This window comes from Helicoverpa zea, chromosome 10, assembly GCF_022581195.2.
Source record: "Helicoverpa zea isolate HzStark_Cry1AcR chromosome 10, ilHelZeax1.1, whole genome shotgun sequence".
Lineage (NCBI taxonomy): Eukaryota > Metazoa > Arthropoda > Insecta > Lepidoptera > Noctuidae > Helicoverpa > Helicoverpa zea.
This window is the reverse complement of record NC_061461.1, coordinates 8,843,053-8,865,631: the sequence shown is the minus strand read 5'-3', so window position 1 is coordinate 8,865,631 and position 22,579 is coordinate 8,843,053. Positions and strand designations below refer to the sequence as shown.

The window sequence follows — 22,579 nt, the reverse complement described above, 5'->3', positions numbered from 1 at the left end:
CTTTTCTATTGTCTTAGAACCTAGTTTAAACAATCAATCACAGTATTGTTAGAATAACTAGTCAATACTGGCTCGTCGCTTATCCTACATTTTGTCATATTGTTGGCTATGACAATGTTAATATTATATGCTATCAATGTAGCTATATTATCTTTATATTTATTAGGGAAAAACATGCTTTCCCTACTCAAATGAAATTCACTAACAAACTTGTTAGTGTCAAAGAATAATAGTTTGTCCCTATGACAACATGTCAATGTGTATATGAAATTGTTCAGAGTATGAACATAACTATTTTGAGTGTCAGAAAAACAGTCAGAATATGGGAGTGCACAAATCATTATGTTTTTTAAATTTAGTTTTAATAAGGTGTTGATACCATAAGCAATGTCACTTTTAATTACATCAAGACTGTTGCCTATCAAAAGAACTAGTGTAGTGTTAGCATCAAACTGTGTATTTACTATCTTGTTTATTATGTTGTTGAAGTGTAGGTTTGGGTAGCAATAACTAGTTACATTATGTTCTTGTGGGAGTGAGTGTTGAATATATGAGCCTAAACCTTTACCAAATTTATCTGTAAATAAGACTGACTTGTGTTGCTTAGTGTTGTGAATGATTGGAACAGTATGAGGAGGGTCTAGTAATGTAGTAACAGGCCGGGGTTCAGGGATTGGGATTGGGTGAGCACGGGTACAGGAAAGATTATTAGTTAGTGACTCATATCTCTCTGCACTGTATTTCACCAGATCCACTAGCTTACCAGCCTGCAACAAGCGCATACTCAGTTCATGTTGAGATTCCTCATATTTCCTGAAAATATCAGATAGTAAATTTTCTTTCACAATTAATTGTTCATGCAACTGTTTTATGCCTAAGTCATGAGAAACTTGGCAATGTTCTAGCTCAAGAGAACAGGTTTTTAATTGTTGGACTAGCTTTACCCTATCTCTTCTAAGATTAACACAGTGTTTTACCCTACTCTGTTTTTTTAATGCTAAACGGCACTTCCTAATAATTTTGTTATACTTAATATACTTTTTAAATTTTTTTTTACTCAATACTAAAGGACATTGTGTGATGGTATCATCACCGGTCAGGTCTATAATTGCAGCAGAGCTGCCCACAGCTGTGGTACTTCCTACCAACTTAGTGAAACGATTTAGGGTGTCAGAAGTTTGCACCCGAGCTAAATCAGACTCATATGAGGATATTTTGTTGTAGGCCTCACTTAGTTCAAGCTCGAGTTCAGTTATACGTCTTAAAGTAAGTTCATGTGTTTCACTACATTCCTGAAAAGATGATACAAATGCCTGAAGTTGGTTATGTTGGTCTAGAAGGTCCATATGCTGTATATGCAGCTCGGCCAGGTCATTTTTTAGGACTGTGTTTTTGTCGACAACATTTTTCACTTCCACCTCACTGTCCTCCCTTTCCTGCAGTAACTGATTACAAAGTGTTCTTGATGCCTCAAGATCCTTCAGAGTGGCCCTTAGCTTGTCCTCCAAGTCTTTGATAGCGGCCCTCCTGGTTGTCATTTTGTGAACTTTGAGTTCAGTTATCTGAAATGTGACAGGAAACAGCTTAGTGGCAGGCAAAATATGTTTCTTAGGACACAATCAGGGAAGAGCAATATTAAACAGAATGAGAACTAGTAGAAAAAGAAAAAAAAACACAAAAGAAAATTTAACTAAAAATAAAAATTAAAGTGGGTAGGGTGAATTAATATCAAAATGTTAAAAAAATATTTTTTAAACAAGATAAGTGACTACAGTTAAGGAAGATTACATTAAACACAAAAGTTTGACTTTATTTAGAAAATACAAAAGTGAAACTGACTATGTACAAACAAAGGAATTGGTTTGTAAGTTTGACACAGAACAGAAGTTAATAGAAATACATAGAAGGATTGATCATGGAAAAGTATAGTAATACTTAGTAGTTGTATGAGTGTATATATTAAATAATTGAAGTGTTTGAATGTCTGCGGCGAACGTTAACGTCGTCGATTCTGCTTCCACAATATTGTCAAGCAGAAGGAGACAGTAACTGAGCCGATGTGTGTGTAGGGACGTTGCTCATAACAATGAGCAGTGTACTTAAGTGGTTTGTATAGTGTATAAACACAAAGATACAATAATATTATAAAAGAAAAACAAAATACTCCCCAGATTTCAAATTGTCCGTTTGACAGCTGGTTCACTCAATCACATTTGCTTTGAATTTTCAATATTTGCGACAAAAACATATTAACAACACTGTTACATACACTTATTAACTATATTACACGATTTTAAACACGATTATCAATAAATAACTATTTTTCTAAAATATTAAATCACGGAGCCGTTTTTTCACGACTTGACACTTTGACACCAGTGTTGCCAGTCCAAAAAAAAATGACAAAAAAATTGTACATAATATCAATATTTCACAGTATGAATGAGAATACACCTTTACTAACTGGGGTTTCAGACACTGAAAGGCAAAAAGGTTATTCTAGGGGCTATTCTGAAACTTTCCCGACGTAAACATTTACAGAATGGGGTGTCATGTCTTCTGTGCTGATTGAATGGCGTTACTTCAGCAATCACTCTCTTGTGATAGTGGTACTCAAACTAGGGTTGCTACGAAAGCCGAGAGATAAATGTATTTTTTAATATTAAGGTATATATTTGTGTTCGTGGGTTGAATGTAATAGTAGGATAGTCGTAATTACACACTGAAAAGTAAAAAAAATACATAGTTTTAAAGATTTTCTACGGTCCAGATTTTTGCAATGGTATGCATAAAGTACTTATAGATATTATTTTCGATGAAAATCTCGAATCAGTTCTTCAAACTTTCTTTTGAATAAGGCAGATTTGGATATAATCCAACATTTTCTTTTTTAAAGACACTTTTCTCTTAAAATGTCGGTTAGGTACTTGGATTGTATCCAGATTTAGAAAAGATAGATGACAACCCTACATTTAGGACTTTGGACAATAGTGTGACTAATGTTTTGCGGTCTCATAGCTCGTCTATCGCGGTCGTTAAATTTTCAGACAGTTTTGCTATAAATATACACTGAAAGTACCGTTGTTATAATATAATAAAATATTATAGCTTAATTCTTTGTGAACACTGAATTAAAGTCTATATAAAATTATGACTTTATTTTTTCAAAGAACTTTTTCGAACAATTTATGTCTGCACAAATAACATTGAACTAAACGATAGAACTTTTCCTCAATCATACTTGTATTCAATTTATGCAATTCTTGGATTTTATGATCTTAGGCATAACCGCTGCTGTAATTGTCATATTTCCACCGCAAAAAGCAAACAATATTTTCTTACAATTACTTACAATATACGGTTACAGACAGCTCTCACGATTTCATAATAAAATGATTTCTTTAGAATCCTGTCACCATATAGATGGTGCCGTTATTGCCTTTGAGACACATAAAATATCCATTAATATTATATGTATCAAAGAATCAATTGGCTTCTGGTGCGAAATATGCTATTAATTTAAATATTTACATAACACTTAAGTCAATTTACTTATTTTATGAATAACCTTTACCATTATCTGTATTAGTTTATACCTAATGATAAATAAATTAAAAACTAATGGAATTATACGAAATTGTATCTGGTTGAGGTTCGTATTATTTGCTCATAATTGTCTCATGCCTTATTCCTTTCGATAAGTTATATTTTTTTATTTTTATAGTATTTTTTTCTTTTTCAACGTGACATTGATTTGTACTTATTACTATCACGCACATCACATAAAACTGTCAATATAAACCGACTCTAAATTATTAACCCAATCTCTTTATAAACTTTCCTTTTAACTTTCCAGATTTTTTATAGTCTTTTAAAGTACATTGATATTCATAGCCGTTAAATAATTTCATAGTAACTTTTACTAATACACCATACGATGCTTTTAATGTGAGAATATGTAAGCAAAACTATTTAAATGAGCTATTTGAATTACATAAACTTTACTCATTAAGCTCATGTTGGAATTTACTATTGAATTTATGGTCACAAGAGCACAAAATTGGACTCGAAACTTCAAATATTGGGAGCGTTTGATTGATGATCTTTATTATATTAATTTAGAGTCGAGGACATACAGGATCCTTTAGTCATGGATTTTTTTTCTTATTTATATAATTTAGAGGACAGTATTTATTTTATTAATTTAAAAGATAATCTTTCACGTAGCTTGAACCAAAATTGCTGTTTCTAATTTTCTAGTAACTTGCAACTTTGAAAGTCACAACCCCGCAGATATTCACTGATTTAAGCATTGGTTATTATTATATAATCACAAACATCAGGCACCTTGTTGGGAAACGTAGTATTAGTGAAACAGGATCGCGTGCGCATCTCGGATCAAGGCAATGTATCACTTGGTAATTACTTCGCGACGGCAGTCTGCCACCGACGGTCGTGCAGTTTGCACGCCGTAAACACGAACACGACGACATGCGTACGATACTACTTCAACATAAATTATATTCCAACACAACACTAAAGCTTCATTAACTTTATGTTTAAATCATTAAAATAGTTTTGATAGTCTCGTAGTCCTTCGCATCTTTATTATACATGTTTAATAACTTTGTAATATTAATGATCGGTACGACCTCACTGTCTTCACCGCATATAATGAAACCATAAATCTCTCAATTACTTTCCTATTTGTAGCAAGATCCTGCTTTTAGCTTCGGAAGGTCCTGCTTTATTTGTCACCGGATGCATTTCTGCTTGTATTTAATCCACGTCTGACCTTTAGCCTGTTGTTATTCAACGTTGTTCTTACATATGAGGACGCCCTGGATCGCATGGGAACCTCCTTGGACCTTATCTCGCGTTGTATCAAAATGTCGCCCATTATCTCTGTTTGGGGCACTTTCGGCGCTTGTTGGGTACCGACACATAACGACATGTACGCTCCTACCATGATGGATGCGTTCGCGTCGCGTATGTGAGGTCCGGTGTCTTGTGAAAGCATTTCTGTCATTTTCTATTCTACGCAGTAACTAGGTTGCTTGATATCATTTAAAATTAAAATGTTATAAAAGAGTAGTTTAATAGGCCATGATTAAATGATTCCGGATTTTTTTAATTCTACAAGTCGGCAGCTATATTTAGACTCATGACAATAAACCAGGAACAAGTTTGGAAATACATATTGAAATTATCATAAATGTCGTTATTAATTCGCAATAAAATTATGACACAGTTTATACGCATATTTTATGATCTTGTGTCGTCAAACTCTTGTAATGGTCTTGTAAATTTGACATTTTATGGACCACAAAATTTTAAAGCTCATGATCTTTTTCATTAAAACTGCGTCTTATTGATTATGTTCGGGTTTATATTTACTTCGGGCAGCAAGCATTTAGATATCATCAAGAGATTAATCAATGTAATCCGTAAGATTAGCATATTTATGTCAATTTATCTATTAAAATTTGATGCATTTTAATTTAAGTTGATTATGTGCGGCGATTGGCAAACACTGCGGCACGGCTGAGTTTCCAAGTAATGCATGGTGTAGGTCTGGATCACCTTCACGAATGTTCTCGGCATGCGTCGGAGGGGCAATAATAATTGCAGCGATGCCTCCTGGTAGTTACATAAATTTTCTAATAACGCAGGGGCACGGCAGTGGCACCGCAGCCGGTGTGCCATGAAAAATACCCGGATTATAACTCGGGAGCGATCTTACCGTACAGATAACGCCGCTAGATATAAATTATCTCACAAACGCAAGACGCTACTAATATTAAATAAGAAAGCATGTAATTCACGTTGCTTCGATCTGCCGCCTTAGTAATAAAATACACAATTTTGACAGATTTTAAATAATGACGTCCGTGTTGGTCAGGAAATGCTTAGAAAGTTTGTATGTTACGATGTTCTGCTTTGAAGTCGTTCAGTGATCATGTCGACCTTGCATGTGATTAATTGTAGCCATTTGTAGAACATTTCGTGTTTTCTTGTTAACATAAGTTTGTGCTGTAAGTTGAACGCATAAATAAAAATGACGTGATTTTATTGGATTACAAGGGATTATTGCTTATCCGATAATTATCTCATGTCTATATTTGTGTTTAATATTTATTGGGCATCCTAGCTGAATCAGTGAGCTTTAGTTACTCTATGCATCTGGTTCAAAAGAAGCAATTTATACAATGACAGTAAGAATTTAAAACATTAAGACCCAGTCGATTTCTATTCGTGACCAATTGTAATGTATTGTAAAACTAATTAACGTTATCAACCTAATGTTGATCCTCAGCCAAATTGTATTTAAATTATTTTAATTAATCTGTCACAAAACTTATTTTTATGTATGTTAGGGCGAGAGGTCATTCCTTGTAGATGAGCCGAGAACACGAACTCAACGTGTATGGTGAAAATCTCATAGTAATAGGGTTTTCCATTCCAAGTATTGGACATAACATGCCATTTCTTGATTACCTTAGAATACACTTGAAAAATGTTAAAAAAACGTCATAAAGCAAAATTTACGTAACCAAGGACCTTGGACGGGATATTCTTTGAATTTGTTGAATCGTGACTTTATACACAATTCAATTGTTTGTCTTTCGGCGCCACACGTCGCGGCTAGTTTCATTTGTAAATGTTATTGGAGTACAGATTAAATTCCAAAGAATCACCTTGTTAACATAGTTCTGTTTGAGTTTTATCGCCATCGTCTTTAATTACTGTTTCATGGGTATTTATTTTGCTGTGTTCTATGTTCCGATAGCTTGAGTTGTTTTTCCTTGCGTACTTGAGTTTACGATTATGACATTGATGTTATTTTACGTTTTGACAGCCCCTATTTCCAGTCATAAAATATTTCTGAAACAGCCATTTGCCGCCGTCCCAATAACTCATCTGAGTGCTAAATGAAGAGCTCGTTTGCACCGTTTTAGATGGTAATATTGACGATGATGATAAACTGAATTGTAAATTTCGTTTGAATGCAACTAGTCGCGGCGCCGCTGTCGGCTCCCGTGTCGCTCGAGGGGAGCTCTAGAATAATTAGAAAATGATGGCGCTTACTAAACGCCTGCAGTTTTGCATGACAAGACTTAATCACCACAACCCCCGCCTGTGCGCAGAATTTATTTTTATATCAAAAGCCACACTTTATGCGACATTTATTTGCCTGTGAAAAGAAAATTCCGATCCAAAATATCAACACAGGACCACCCTTGTAAGTTATTTAAGAAAACATTCCGATAATGCCAAGTTAGGGTTTGTCGGCGGCCCCTCGTAGCAAATATTAAAAGACATTTGTTATGATGAAAACAAACATATTTCACCAAATAGGTTCAACCTGCAGTCCGGTCGGCAAAACGCCTTGTAATTCTAAACGCCCACGGATCGTGCGGTTTTAGGTGTAAAAAAATCGATTAAAGTATGGCGACACGCTGCGATCGATACATGATAATATTTCATCTGGTTCTTGACGGGTGCCGTAGATTCTGTATTTTTGTGAAATTCAATTAAATGTTTTATGGCGGAATAACTGTAGCTACGTATCATTTTACATCGTTTACAACATTTATAGTTTATTGTATTAGGAACTAATTCTGGAATGCAGAGAATTCACGTTGTAGTCCAACTTTTGATCTAGTTTATAGATGTCATGATGATATCTACTGCACCAAAGGTTTTGAAGATATAAGGTTCCACATCACCTATTGGTCTGCTGCAAAATCCGTTTGGACCGAGCTTTGGCCGCTAAACTTTAAGTTTTCCGTAATCACTAATTTCGACTGTGTATTGCTCATTACTCAAAACACGTATTACTCAGAGCACTAACTATTTTGTTTGTTTTCGTTATTAAATGAGCTTTGTTTTTTCCAGATTTATGGATACCGTTGACGAGTTCCTGGGAAAAGATTGTGGTGAGTCAAAATTTTTGTTTGCATAAATGTTAACGCCGTTGATTATTTTCGGGCCGCTTTTAATGATGGTTTGTGTGCGCGGACTTATATTGCTGTTGCGGTTTTCTCCTTAGTGGCCGTGCAAGTAAAGAGAGCCAGTCTTGGTTTGTCGACCACAGGTAAGATCCGTCCATACATTCAATCTAAACAAACGCTCACAATTGGGTGTGTTGTTAGCTCTGCCAGCAAACGGTCATGTAGGTTAAAATCATGAGTCGGTACAAGTACACTCATTTCGCGTGGGTGAAAACTTTGTTCTGAGGTGTTAATGCACGCCCATTGCTTAATTGTATTGCTTTACGAGAACACCATATAGAGCACATGGTCGTACTGTTTATAGTCGCTTATTGTTGTACTAATTTTGTTAGTATCCACGATTGTTTCTTAGTGTTTTTTTTTGTCATTTGACTTAGAAATCTTTCTTGTTCAATTTGTAAAATTCAAGTTGTCTATATATTTAGGTAAATATAGTAAGTCTTAAAATGAATACATCCCATTTCACTCTCGATCAAACGGAAATGATCATATGAATGAATCATCAGAACAAAAATGAAATATGTATTTATTGAAATCAATATTACATAATATAAATTTCATTGCAGCTCAATTTGCATCACCGGTCAGTTACGTCAGTGCGTTAACAGAACCGTATACAGCTTTATCAGTGACGTTCGACACAACATACGATTTCAATTAAAGACTGCTTCGATTTTAACGAGAATTTTGATTCGTGTTCACTCTTCGAAGAACTCATATCCCTTTTCCGTTTCACCTTGTCTTGTACTGGATACGACAAATTCAGAGCTCCTCGAACTTTGGTTGATCGGCGCAGTCAAAACTAGTAGGTGCAGTCTACACGTCCAGTTTATCGGCAGCTACGCTTTTAATTACAGTGACACAAATCGTAGTTATCGTCAGACTTCTCACGGTGCCGAACTCAATATTCCGAATGTTCATTAAGTTCTAATTACGAATGGGCGCCCTTGTTTGTCTTGATCACAAAAACTAGCTTTTATTAGATTACGTGGGCAGTTTCAATTAATTGTGAGCATGCAACTATCTGTCGGCGTTTTCATTGGTAATGGCCGGTTATCGGTGTCGCTAAGTAGATTGAGTGAGATGTATATAATACTGGTTTGCTAAGGCTGGCGCCAGATTCTTGAAGAATGTAAGTTGATCCGTGTGGTTTGATCTGTTTTCTCAATTGCGATGAATAAGTTAAATAAATACATTGAGATTTATTGCAGATTCGATTGATATTTTTAAAATAAGATGTGTTTATCGTTCGAGTAAACGGCACCATTGGTGTTGTCGAAGTTCCGCCGCGTGGTAATGCGACGATATTCGTATTTCACTCGCTATCTGAGGAGGAATCGCGCTCGCGTCCTGATTTACACGATATCGCATGCGCGGGGAATGTTGTTACACTTGCTACTGTTTGTGCACCCCGTGCCGCTCGTAATCATGTTCAAAGTTTAATCAAATTATCTGATGTTTCAATTTTGTTTTTCGTCCTTTCATGTATTTTATCCAACACATTTAGCTTATTTCTTAGTTTATTGATGCCAAACAAAATTTACATTTTCTTATTCCCGTCGTCGCTGGTATTTGTTCTCAGTACATTAGAAACTTTATTATCATCGCATACGTCACATTTACATCGTTATGCATAATTTATCGTTCTCGCTTCGAATTAAAAGTCAGTTTTATCAGCGACTACTTTTATCGATGTTTCTAACAGATGGATAGTATTGAAATCAATTATAAAAGTTATCGCTATTATAAATGTTTTACAAGAAGTTATTTGACGTGTGTTGCAGATGTCCCACTGTCGCACGTCGCATGCTTGATGGATGGATTTATTTTACTCTTACATAGATGACTTGCTACTTTCGAAGTTACGTTGATAAACGATGGGGTTTGCTTACTTTTTGTATTAGCACCAGGAAAATTACTAGACATTACAAAGTCTGTGTAAATATTGTTGCCAATAAGTAAGACGTAAAGAATTTAAATTGACTCGTAATGATTTCTTTGGATTAGATGGGAAGATAGTTGTAGCAAAATCTTTCCTATCAATATTTTTACGTCAGTTGTATGTCTTGCATCGTAAAGAAGACACTGATAAAATAAGCTTTCTTTTTGTATTATTGGGATGGCGTCACGTAAAAATGAGTTTGACTGAAAGTTAGTTTCCAAGTTTGTTGATATGGCAGCTGGATACATCGTTGCGTTTCAAGCAGTTTACTCACAGACAAAGTTGCACTTTTGGAATAGAACCAGTAGCGGTGACAAATGTTGCTGAGAAATCTGTTTGTCTGTCTATTTGTGGAGTGATAACGTACTTTAACAGTTGCTTATAATATATTGCGATTGTTATTTGGTAAATTATTGTGTTACTTTCATATTATTCTTTTGAAACACTATCTTTATTTATTGTTTCGTTGAACTTTGCAGTATTGTCTGCCTGTGGTTTATTTTAAGAGAAATTATTTATTCCCGATAAGTTTGCATTGTCTTAGAAGTATTCTACTGTAAGTAGCTATTGTTCATCTTTTGTGTTTAAGTCGCTCCTTCCTTCAGCCATAATTAGTGCTATTCTTTAAGAACACTTGCTGCCTGAAGATTACATCATTGTTCCCTTGAAGTATGCTCCGACTCGTACTCCCAGACACGACCAATTAAGGCACATGTTTCAATAGTATATTCAAAGAAATATAAAATCTTGTTTTGTACTCTTCAATTTATTATTTTTTAAATATTCTGTAATGCCTGTTATTTATTTACCACGGTTTTTAATTTTAAGTGACGAATATCTAATGTTAGATGGCCTTGATAAACGGTTACTTTAATTCCAAATATTCCTGTCGTCCGTGTTCAATAAAAATTCCGAAGCGAAGAATGTAGAGCCATTGCGACAATTAATATTCTTAAATACCTAATCAGTCATCTGATCATCACATCACGGCCCACGCGTGGCGCCGCGGACGATGTGGCAACACGCAACAAGTTCTTTACATACGCTTTTGGGATGAGGTTACAATATAAGCGATTTGACAAGCTTAAAGTTTATCTTATTATGCAATAGAATTTTACAGCAAACTATACCATTTGTATCACACCGCGAGCGTCCGACAGAAACGCTTTCCGCTTACAACACCGCTTACTCTGACAAGCCGAATAAACTGTTATCATAAAAATATCAATGTATTAATACGTAATAAGGCCTTTATCGTCCGAAAAATGTTGTTTGTCTCAAGTGGTGTCTCAAACGAAGGCAGCATTAATAGCGTCCCGCGGCGCTTTTGGTTTGTTTAACTGCTCATATCTGTAATGGCATAGTTTTAATGTAAGTTTATTTGCTTATCGAGATTTCTAAGTGTCTATTAGCAAGTTTATAGCTAACTTTGTTATTGCTTTGAATCTGCTTGTACATGCGCTCGGCGATTAAGTTAACTGTTTTGGTAGAATATATTTCTGTAATTAAGTATGATGTTTTTCTATCGCTGAGATGTTAAAAATCATTTAGAAAAATATACTAATTGACTTTTATTGATCTGGGGCCCGATTCTCCTAATTTTACTTAAGCGACATACGATTCACGTTCGACTCGATTCGACTGATATCCGATCCCGACTCGATTACGATTGAAGCGTATGTGGCATTCCGCTATTTTTTCTTTGAAATAAACGTTTTTATCCTTTTCTGTCATTCAATAATGAATCATTTTGTCTGCAAATGATTTACGATTGCAAAATGATTGTACAGCAAACTACCGTATAGACCAAAATTACCAAAATAGCAGACCAATCGCACACCAATCAAATGTCAATCGAATACGATTGGTCTTTTATTAGTAGCAGAATGCCCGATATGGTTAAAACTGCTATTGCGATCATATTGCGATTCGATTTCTATGCGATTTTGACATTATTAACTTAGGAGAATCGGGCCCCAGGTGTAATCGCAGTTTTTCACGGCGATGTAATAGGATCGTGCACTAAAGAGATACCTAGGTCGACATCGTAACATTGTTAACACACCGCAGTCACATGGATGCGTGTGGTAAAATCCTAATAAGCCGATTACGATGTAAGGGGGTCGTGCGTAGGCGAACTATCGCGTATCGATATCGACTCGTTTCGTTCACAATGCATCGATTGTCGACAATCGATTGCGATGCGATGCGCGCACCTATTCGTCTCAGTTAAGACATATATCATAGTTGATGCAGCTTTTATGATGTGACTGCCAACTTGGACGTAAAGTGTATGACGTTAGCAGAAAGAATTATTTCTTCGATAGTTATTTGCAAAGTCATTTGTTGGTAGTTGTTTGTAAAGGCCTATTGTTGCTGATGTGATTATTATTGACGTCAAATACTGAAGTGCGAACTAAAATGTTACCTACACTTGAATATTTGCATATAGAATAAACACAAAATAAGTGGCGAATTGGTGGTTGTTTTGCAATTTTTTCAGATACTTTCTATTAGAATGGCCTGTGATTTTCCCACTGCGGTGGGTCCTACTATTACGCAATAATATTCATTGATGCATCATTATTATAATTAAGTGACGCCCTCTTTTAATACGTTTTGTCTGTTTGTTCGGACCCGTTGGAAATACCACTGTTGTTTATTTTCTATCAAGTTTATTACATTACAAATACAGTACGTACGCTTTCTATGCTAAGTGACTTACAAGTGGTAACATGTTTTGGGCTATTGGCTTATTGTATTGTCAGTGATTTGCATGTGAATTGATGCAACGTAACGTAATAGTTGACGTTTGAAATGTCACCGAGCGCTACTTTGAAAACCTGAAACGGCAGCTGTATGAGACGTCATTATGTTTGGAGTAGAAGCTGCTAGTGTTGGTGAAGTCAATTGTGTAAGAAATAACGATATTGGCTAAAATACCTGTAACAGTATTCACTGTCTTAAGTTTGTCATTATTCTTTGATTGGACTACTTTGCACTACATTTAGTGTCAATAAAGATAAAACCTCTAACGAAAATTAACCCAGACGAGTTGTCTGCGCATACGACGTAAATCAAGCTCATAAATATTATCTCATAAAGATACCTCTGAGTGAGTTCTCATAATTATCATTGCACTGTTTGTTTCTGTAATTGAAAACATGTACATACGTTAATTAAGTTGCTGGCAAAGCTTGCCTTGATGGATTGTTTTAAATGAAATTGTTTTTTTGTCTGTCCCGACTTGGCATGAATTTGCATGTGTAATGCCTCAAATGCATTACCCCTTGGCCGCTCTGCGTGGGAATTTTGCATCGACAATAAGGTTTTTGTTCGTTTTTTGTCTCGTGCTAAGGAACTTACGAGGTGCATGTGTAGCGGACAAAGTCAGGTCGTAACGTCTGTATTATGCTCGCTTACGCTTCGTGGGTTTATGAGTCTGTTCGCGATCTTTGAAATATACTCACTGATTCTCTTATGTCTTTGTAGAGGTTTCTTTTATCCACAGCTGAGTTGCAACATATTTATAACTCCTATAACTTGGAATGTGCCGCAAAATACGATTTTGTCTGCCTACATTTCTAAACGCAATAATTTTAAAAGGCTGCTTTGTGCAATTGTGTAGGATGTGAAGGTACATCTTGGTTGCTACTTCAAAGGTCTTCCTGAGGAAGTGTCAAACCGCGGCCACGACTTCCTTTCTCCCGGTGCCACCCCGTTGCACCGCCCTCGCTTAGCGATGGGGTGCGATGGGGGCGGGAGTCAACGACCTCCGGCCGATGTTTGCCGTGCGATTTTGAAGACACAAACATGAGGTTTTCGTTTATTTTCCGCGGTGCGCTTTAGTGGCTATCGATCGTGATTGCATTACTGTTTGTCTTTTCGTATTATTGTTTTTGGTTTGTTTTAATATGTTGGTATTGGGATCTCATTTTACGTATTTTCTCTGTTAGACTTGTCACTTATTTCACCACTAGACTCCTGGTGACTGCAGCCTGAAGATTCCATTCAATATTTATTTATCAATATATTACCATATAATTATTATATATTTTGTAAAATGTTGTTAAGACGTCCCCAGTTTTCACAGACATCTTTGTTACAGAATTCCTGATCGGTGTCCACTGCACTCACGGGCTGAACCGCACTGGTTACATGGTATGCCGATACATGCGCGACCGCCTCGGGGTTCCCGCCAAGGACGCTATTAAGAGTTAGTTATTGTCTATAAATATTGCTACTTGAACTGTTTATTACTTCACTAGTGCTGGCTTCGCACGCCGCGTCGGTACGCCATAATATGCTCAGATGAAAGTGCCTTTCAGACAGGTGAAATTCGAAGGGACTATTTCATTGGTTCATTTTGCATTTATCTATTGTATTTTGTGAGTTACTCACAAGGAATAATCTCCAAAAACTTCTCATCCAGAATAAAAATTTCAAAAATTTTTGATCAGGATTGTAACGAAACTCTTTGTTACAGAATTCGAAAAGGCTCGCGGCTATCAAATTGAACGAGAAAACTACACAGCAGATTTGTTAGGAACGACACCGCCACCTCCAGACGTAGGCAACAGTACAGAAATTAAACCTGTAAGTACGAAACGAACACCTTACAAACGTTCACCACTTGAGGAAGATGAAGATGCTGACGATGGCAAAATCAGAGATAGATATAACAGGTACAGCAGAAATAGTGACAAGAGCCATGACAGATATAAGTCTAGGAGAAGTATTGGCAGTGATAGGAACAGTTATAGAAGTAGAGCGAGTGACGACACTAATTGGCGAAGGAGAGGAGATTCCGAAAGTAGCGCTTACGATTTCAAACGTGATTATTGATGAAATAACCTTTTTTAGAAAGGCTGCTGTACATAATGAAATTTTGTTTGTTCTATATGACATAATAAGTATCTAATTACATTTTTTAAATACCTAAATATCAAAAAAAAATCTTTTGGACATTGCAATATTATTTTGTTGTGATGCTAAAATTTAAGTAGTCATATTTAGAATTAATTTAGTCTGTAACTGTTGTAATCGGTATAAACTTATTACCTTAGTATAATGAAATAATGAATTAAAACTAAATAGTTCTGGCTAAAAAAATCCACGGAACGGTATCAACTACGTTTTAGTAACAAAAGCTACATAGCTAATAGCATTAATTTGAATATTTTACCTACATTTGCCTGTACCTTACAAGGGTACATGTAAGCGTGTATAATAATACTCGGTATAATATTTTTAAAGTTCGCACTTATTATAGTGTTCCACAGTCTCGATTTACGATCTTTCGTATTTCATTTAGTGCGTATTTAGTAATGTTTGAACTTCAGTATATATTTTTTTCACTTGAATGAAACGGTTTAAAGTACTCTAAAGTAATAGCTAGTTTCAATTTAGAAACATTGTATTAACGCATCTATCGTACGTTAAGAAATTGTATACGAAAAATACTATATTTTTTTCATAATAGTAAATCTGCTGTCGTTCTTTTTATATAATGTTTGTTTCAAAAAAATGACAAAGGTTTCATTTTTTTTATATATATTTGTGGTATACTGTTTGTAATTGTCTATTACTGATAATACCCTTGGGTCGTATTTGTCGATATGAAATACAATATAAACTTTTTGAATAAATTTTATTTATTTTAGACCTTTTTTTTTGTTTTTTTCTTAATTTTATTACACCCTCGGTAACTATTTTAAGAAACTGTGGTGGTTGTCTGTGCTCTTTCAAGTAAAGAGAAAGATTGGAACGAATACTTATCATAGTTTATAGTTCGGCCATTCAGAGAATGCGTTCCTGACACGTCGCGATTGAACTGACGACGTAATAACATTCATTGATTATTGATATAATAATGTTGTTTTAATGCTCCTCAATTGTTAAAACGGTAAACAACCAGCAAAAATATTTTTATCGTAACTGCAACGCCATTGCAAAGTTACGTCGTCAGTTCAATCGCGACGTGTCAGGAACGCATTCTCTGAATGGCCGAACTATAATTATTCGTTACTTTGCGAATAAAATTCCTTTTCTATTCGATTTTTTTGAATACAACCGAAAACAAAGGGCTTCCTCGATTTATCGAAGAAGCAGTTCATTATATTATAGTTCAAAGTAAAGCAGATCAAGATACTCATGAGAACAAGTCTTGTTATGGTGAAATTGGTGAGATCACGTAGACGGGACGCACGTCTGATCCTATCGGCAAGCTATGAAGATTGGGTGCTTCTATGTCGATTGCATGCATTACATTATGCTTCAAATTATTTCATGGCTGATACTTACAGCTTTAAGGAAAAGGAGACTTGTTAAATTACGCAATAGTTTTGCATACATTTGAGTTCTGTCTTCTTAAAATATTGACGTCAGTGCTAGCGAAAGATACCTGCAGAGAATATTGCATCTATATTAGTTAACCGTGACTTTATTAAGAAGAATAATGAGACAGATTTTAATATTCAGTCTTTAATGCTGCCAAAATGCTTTGACAAAACATTTTATATATTTTTTTTTAATGATGTGATTTCGTCATCGCAAGTCTATTTACATGAATGACAAAGAAAAGCAAAGCCGATGATATCTCGAAGTTTTTATGAAAACTGCCATAATTGTTGATGCCGTAAAGCTGCACTGTTGATTTCCCCTCCACCTGCTCCGATGCCCTTAAGATTATTTGTTTACGAAATGCGCCGTGGAGGAATTCCGACTACTTTAAAACCTACATATTTGGATAATTGTACCAAAATTTTATGACTGTTTATGTGACATCTCTGACCGTAAATGTTGATATTCGTCGGTCGAATTTGCGCTTTACAATGTCGTACTTGAGGCAGTGGAAATTTTTAAGCTTTGCAAGTCGTTAAAACTCATGATTGCCGGATGTTGTGTTGGTCCATATTTTGTTGTTATATTTAGTGGTTTTGATTTCGGTTACGGAGTTTAAATTAGTGAAGTGCTAAGCCTGTCTCTAGCAACGGTGGGAGGCTGTGTTTTAAGAGTTGAACAGGTCATGGTAAAATAAAGTATGATCAATACGCTTCTACTGAAATGCATGAATTCCCCGATTCCATTATTGATTGTAGAGCACACTGCACACTAAACATTAAACTAAATTAACTGCTGGTCCAGTACATTACTGCATTCAACTCAACAACTCGGAATATAAATCGGATACGTCTTAAAAAGGATCCCAAAACAGAAAATTAAGTTGCAAATACTTTGTCAACTTCAGGAAATAAATCAATGGAGAGATGAGACAGATAGTGCAAAGTGCGGATAGTTCGTCGTGACAGGGATCTATTTCTATGAAACAGAGTATTTTATGTATCGGAAAACTGAATTATGTCCCAGTGTTTGGTCCGCAATGTCCACTGATATATTAGTGGGTAGCTTCAAGTAGTAACGCTCGAGGTTGTCTTTGATTTATATGTTGCCGACACGTTTGTTGCTTTCTCGAGTTGTCGGGTGCAGTTGCTTTTATTGCTCTATTGTTTGCCTCCTGGGCGTAGATTACGAGTACTTCGAGTAATTTACTTGTAACCACCGTGTATTGTAACTATCGGTTTCTAACGTTAGTGTTGTAATGAATTGCAATACATTCGCGTGTGGTATGACCCACAGCAATAATTTAAGATGAGCGATCGCTGTGAAGAAATTTTATGTTCTGTTTGTGTCTAGAATTGTAGTCTTACAAATTGTGAGTGGTTAGACTTAACACTTGGCGCGGTTAACGAGAATTCTCACGAGACGCAAGAAAATCTGAATCGTAAAACTCAATACTGTTATCCTTATCTTACGTCTCAAAAGGACGTAAATTAGCGTCGCATTGTTGGTTCCTAATAAAACTTAACATCTTAACTGTTGTTATCTTATATTTTTGTTTGGAATCTTAACTACCTGGCTTCCGTCAGGGCGTATTTCTTCATGTCCTGCGGCTTGAGTGACGTGGACGACTATTTAATTTATGTCCATTACTCTGAGGCGTTTCATTTTAATGTGCTCGTTCATTTGGGTGACAGCCGGTGACGCTTCGGGCGCCATATTGATTGTTATCTGCTAACCAACGCTTTCAAACAGTGTCTATAGGTCAGTTATATTGTTTAGATTTTTCGATTCAATGGAATTGATACCGACAGTTTTGTTTTATTGTTTTCCAGCAGATGATGTACGAGTATATTTCCCTTTTTGTTTTAATTAATAGGCGGCGTATTTCAAGGTAGATGCTGTGGCGTTTACTGTATACTGCATTTGTTTAATGACCTTATCTTTACAGTAGTAGGTAGCCATTATTTATGATGAAAGTTCCTTTAAAATAAAAGATGTAGTTTTTATCGGTAATCTACACTTCAATAACTGCTAATAGATACATTTGAATAAACTCTCATTCTGAAAGTATCAGATCTAGCCCCCAAGAAATGCTTAATAAACAAGCTAGTCCAATAGCTACCATAATTAAAGTAGCAAGAACAATATATAGGGGCATTACTCTCGCGATCCTATTATCGGATCGATAATTCAATCTGGAGCGATATTGTCTGCGTGCCCCGAGGCTGCCGATATCGACGTCGCTTCTGTGGTCCTACGTATCTTGGAGAAAGGTAATCGAGGTTCAGGTTTGTGGATATACCTAAGTTTCCTCTGTGGGGATTTGAAAAATGTTCAGATATTTTCTTTTGCCCTGTACTGTACCTATTTTACTGGGCTAAATATTTTTTTTATCCCTTACGGGGACAAAATGATGTTAATACCATGCATTGTTTAGCTACTTTTTTTACATTGTTTAGCAACTTTAATCGATTTTATATATTATCCGGTACTAACCCAAAGCCTTTCTATTTTGTATCAAATTAATCTGGATCTAAACGCGCAAAACTGTGCCACAACTTACTTTATTGCTAAAAATGAGCAATCAATTTGAAAAGGTGCGATAAATAATTAAATAGAACCTGTGTACCAAAGTTTTAATCTATGACAAATAAAGCGATTAATAAAGCCGATCGATAAAATGAACGAAGGCACAATAACATTAAGTTTCGATTTGAACACAATTAAAGGGTTCTGCCGCTGCGGGAACTGATACCTGCATTTGTGACACTGGGTCATATTTTAATTATAACCTGATAAATTGATATATTATCATAAATTGCAGGTTCCGTTACTAAGGGATATTAAATTACGGTGAAAGAGATGATTATAATTGAACCTACACGTGTTTGAATAATGCCTTTCTTTTGTATTGATGTTATCTCACAGAAGTTATTTGAAAATATTTTATATGAACATCTTTTACTGACCTTACTTTACACCCATAGTCATGGATATTAAATATAAGCTTCAGGAGAGAATGTAGATAGTAAATAAGATAAGTCTGTTAGGCTGTCGACCTTACGATGTAGCACAAACATGTGTAATTAAGCAAAACAATTAATACTTAGGTATATCATCTTTGTTAATGAAAACTATCAAGGAGATGAGACTCGGAACATTTACCCAGTGTTAATTGCACTCTTAGGCACACAATTACATCTGCGTTCTTCAGATCGACCTACAAAACATGCACAATACAAACACTTGACAGTCAGGGAAGCTCGGTGGAATTCCTCGTGTATGTGTTAATAAATATACCCAGTAATTATAATGCTGATTGTCTATTGTGAACATTATAATAAAAGTGTAAGATACCGTTGGTTTGTTTGATAGTCGAAATAATATAATTTTAACTTTAATCTGCAAAGGAAAGTTAAATAACTTGTGGGCTTTTGAGAATAATAGAAGCATAAGCAATTATGATATAATGCCTATTTGTAACTCAGCTTGGTAAACACTTAACTAAGTTCTAATGTTGCTATGGTAAAATTGTGGCAAGTTCACTATACACGTAAATACAAGTTCACAATTTCATTTAACAACACCCATTTAATTTTGTTCCCCACAAGACTACCTGTATTACCAATCCAGTTAGGCGACTTCGAAGGAGCCTTATTCTAAATGCCCCCTGAGCAAAGTCGCGGGCATATACTAGCAAATTAATAATGGTTTGTTCAAGCGTTGTATTTATTGATTGCACGTCCACGACCTCGCTTCATTCAAGGGCTGAGGACACATTCTTGGAAACTATAAAAGGTTGGAAACTTGAAGACGCCATTTGTTTTGTGTGTTCATGTCGAAATTTTCCTTATAACGATCTGTTAAATAGTGTTATGTTGTTGATGTTTTAAATACGCTACAAAAAATGTACCTACGTTTGTTTAGCTCCTGACATCATTGTTACATCACGTCTAAAATGTCGATAGAAATCCTTAAAGATAACATCATTATCTATTTGTTGTTACCGCATATTGTGTGGGACCAGAACAGAATATGTATTAGCTCGCAATCTCCTCCGGCCCAGAAGCAATCAAAACTCCCATAGGTATAGTAGCCGGCATATAACTTGGCAAGGATTTGGGACCTTTAATAAGTTTGAGCTCGCACATAGTGCACTAAATTATACAAAAAACTGGTCCCTGTTATTGCTTGTGCATTATTCTATGGTTATTGACATCCTTTAGTGGCGATTATGTCTGCTTGAAAAAAATAGGACTTGTTTTCATCTCACGATTCTTGCCAAGTTACGTGCCGGGAACTATACTTAGGTAATGAGCACCTTTCAGCCCATCCTCCAGTCTATACTCCATCCTCTCAATCATGAAGAATTGAAGCATAGAAGTAACACCCCCAGACGGCCGGAGCTTCGTCACACAAATCAAATGTGTCTAACTATTTATTTCACAAGTAGGTACTATATTTTGAATGTATCATCAAAGTGCATCAAGCAAATAATGGGGTGATGTCCTAAGGGTTCCGTTTTACCGTTTAAGGAGAGAATCCTTACTAGCGTTACATTTCCGGTGACTAATCATAAGCGCGTTTGACTCACGATATTTATTCCACGGTTTAATGCAGCCTTGTAAGTTTTGATAGGTGATTATTTAGTCAGCTGCTTTTAATATTTTGATTTCAACTATTATCTTTTAATATTATGTAAATAGATATAAGAGGATCAGCCTCAGCGGACTATTTTCATAGGTCAAATTCATGTGTACCTGCTAATCTGATTCCAAAGGTATCAGCATATTGACACTAAGGTATTCTTACTTAGTCTTATTTGGATGGTTCCCAAAATATATCAGTCTCAAAATTTCTTTGAAGAATTGTAGGTATTTATTGCGATACTTATATGTATATTGAGCAAGCGTGGTGATTAATGCTTAATCCTTCTCCGTGTGAGAGAAGGCCTGTGCCCTGCAGTGGGACGATAAAAATGCTGTAACAACAATAACAATGTATACAATTTATACAATCTATATAGTCCAACAAGTATTTAACTTGTCTATACCAGGTGGTTTGCGCTATAAGACTTAAATTGAAAGATAATACGAAATAATATCGATAGAACGACAGGAAGCTATTTATTATACTTCGTCCGATCACATCGAATAAAAACTTACATGAGCTTTGTTAACGTCACATCCCTTGTTATAATTTTAACTTTTCTTTTTATTAAAAGCGAGAGTTTGGAATCTATAGCAGGTGACATTGGTCATGTTTTGATCTTGTATCAATATTTTTAATAAATTATTCGATATTATGATATATTGTTTTATTTTATAGAAGTAAAGATGATTGGATATTAATTAAGAAAGGAATGGTTTTACTAAAAGTTAAGGGAATTTGCTCTAAAGTTATAATAAAGGAGAGAGATTAGCCTTATTAACATTTGTCTCAGATTAGCTTATTCTGAATATCCTCAATAAAAATTGGGCTCGTCCGGGATTCGAACCCGGGGCCTCTCGCACCCAAAGCGAGAATCATACCACTAGACCAACGAGCCGCTTGATCAGAGACAAAAAAGTTACGCTCGGTTAGCTAATGCCAGCATTTGTCAGTAAAATTGGTAAAAACTAGAACAAAATCTTGAAATCATAGGAAATGAGAACTTGCATATGCCTTCTTCTTGATGTTCTAAACTTTCGCACAAAAGAATATTATTTAAGAGCTCATGTTTTCGAGGCTTCTTTAGGTTCTGCGAGGTTTAATCTCTGGTATGTCGCTAATTATAGAACAATAGAAAATCAATTCCCGCGTTGTCACTGAATGAAGCATATATTACCTACACTTCCACATATTATAGTAGGTATGTAAATACATATAATATATGTTGTTTTAGATGTTTTTCTTTACTGTAAAACAAAGTCAATGTTTTACGCTTAGTTGTTTAATTACGGTGTAGTAATTAAAGCATTTTATTGTTATTGCTTAAGCAGTAATACGTTAGTTGTTCCAATCATACTAAAAATAATTTCAAGTGTTTAGTGAATTAGTTAAAGTTATATCTGTTGCAATGCAAAGTTAGCCTTTTTTACGAAATGATCTAAAATAAATTCGATAATATATAATGCAAAACACAAATAACTCACACTTTTTTGCATTTGTAAATCAAACCCAAACTTAAAGTTTTCAAAATCAAATGCTCAAGTAACATTCAATTTACTTTCTATTTTATCAACACAACTACCATGAACAAACTAACAGAATTAAAGCCTATTCAATTATTGTAGCTATC

General features: G+C 35.3%; 1 protein-coding gene and 1 non-coding gene across 2 annotated transcripts in view; one reads left to right on the top strand and one right to left on the bottom strand.

Moving 5' to 3' along the window:
- Positions 1–15,619, top strand: part of LOC124633718 (RNA/RNP complex-1-interacting phosphatase) — a 56,628-nt gene extending 41,009 nt beyond the window's left edge. The window contains exons 6-8 of the mRNA XM_047169029.1: positions 7,900–7,940; positions 14,066–14,173; positions 14,444–15,619. Of these exons, the coding sequence (XP_047024985.1) occupies positions 7,900–7,940; positions 14,066–14,173; positions 14,444–14,802 (508 nt within the window). The 3' untranslated portion in view covers positions 14,803–15,619. The remainder of the gene's footprint in view (positions 1–7,899; positions 7,941–14,065; positions 14,174–14,443) is intronic.
- Positions 15,620–21,775: 6,156 nt separating this feature from the next.
- On the bottom strand, positions 21,776–21,847 carry Trnap-ugg. The gene has a single exon. It is a non-coding gene; the product is annotated as a tRNA-Pro (tRNA).
- Positions 21,848–22,579: the final 732 nt, after the last annotated feature.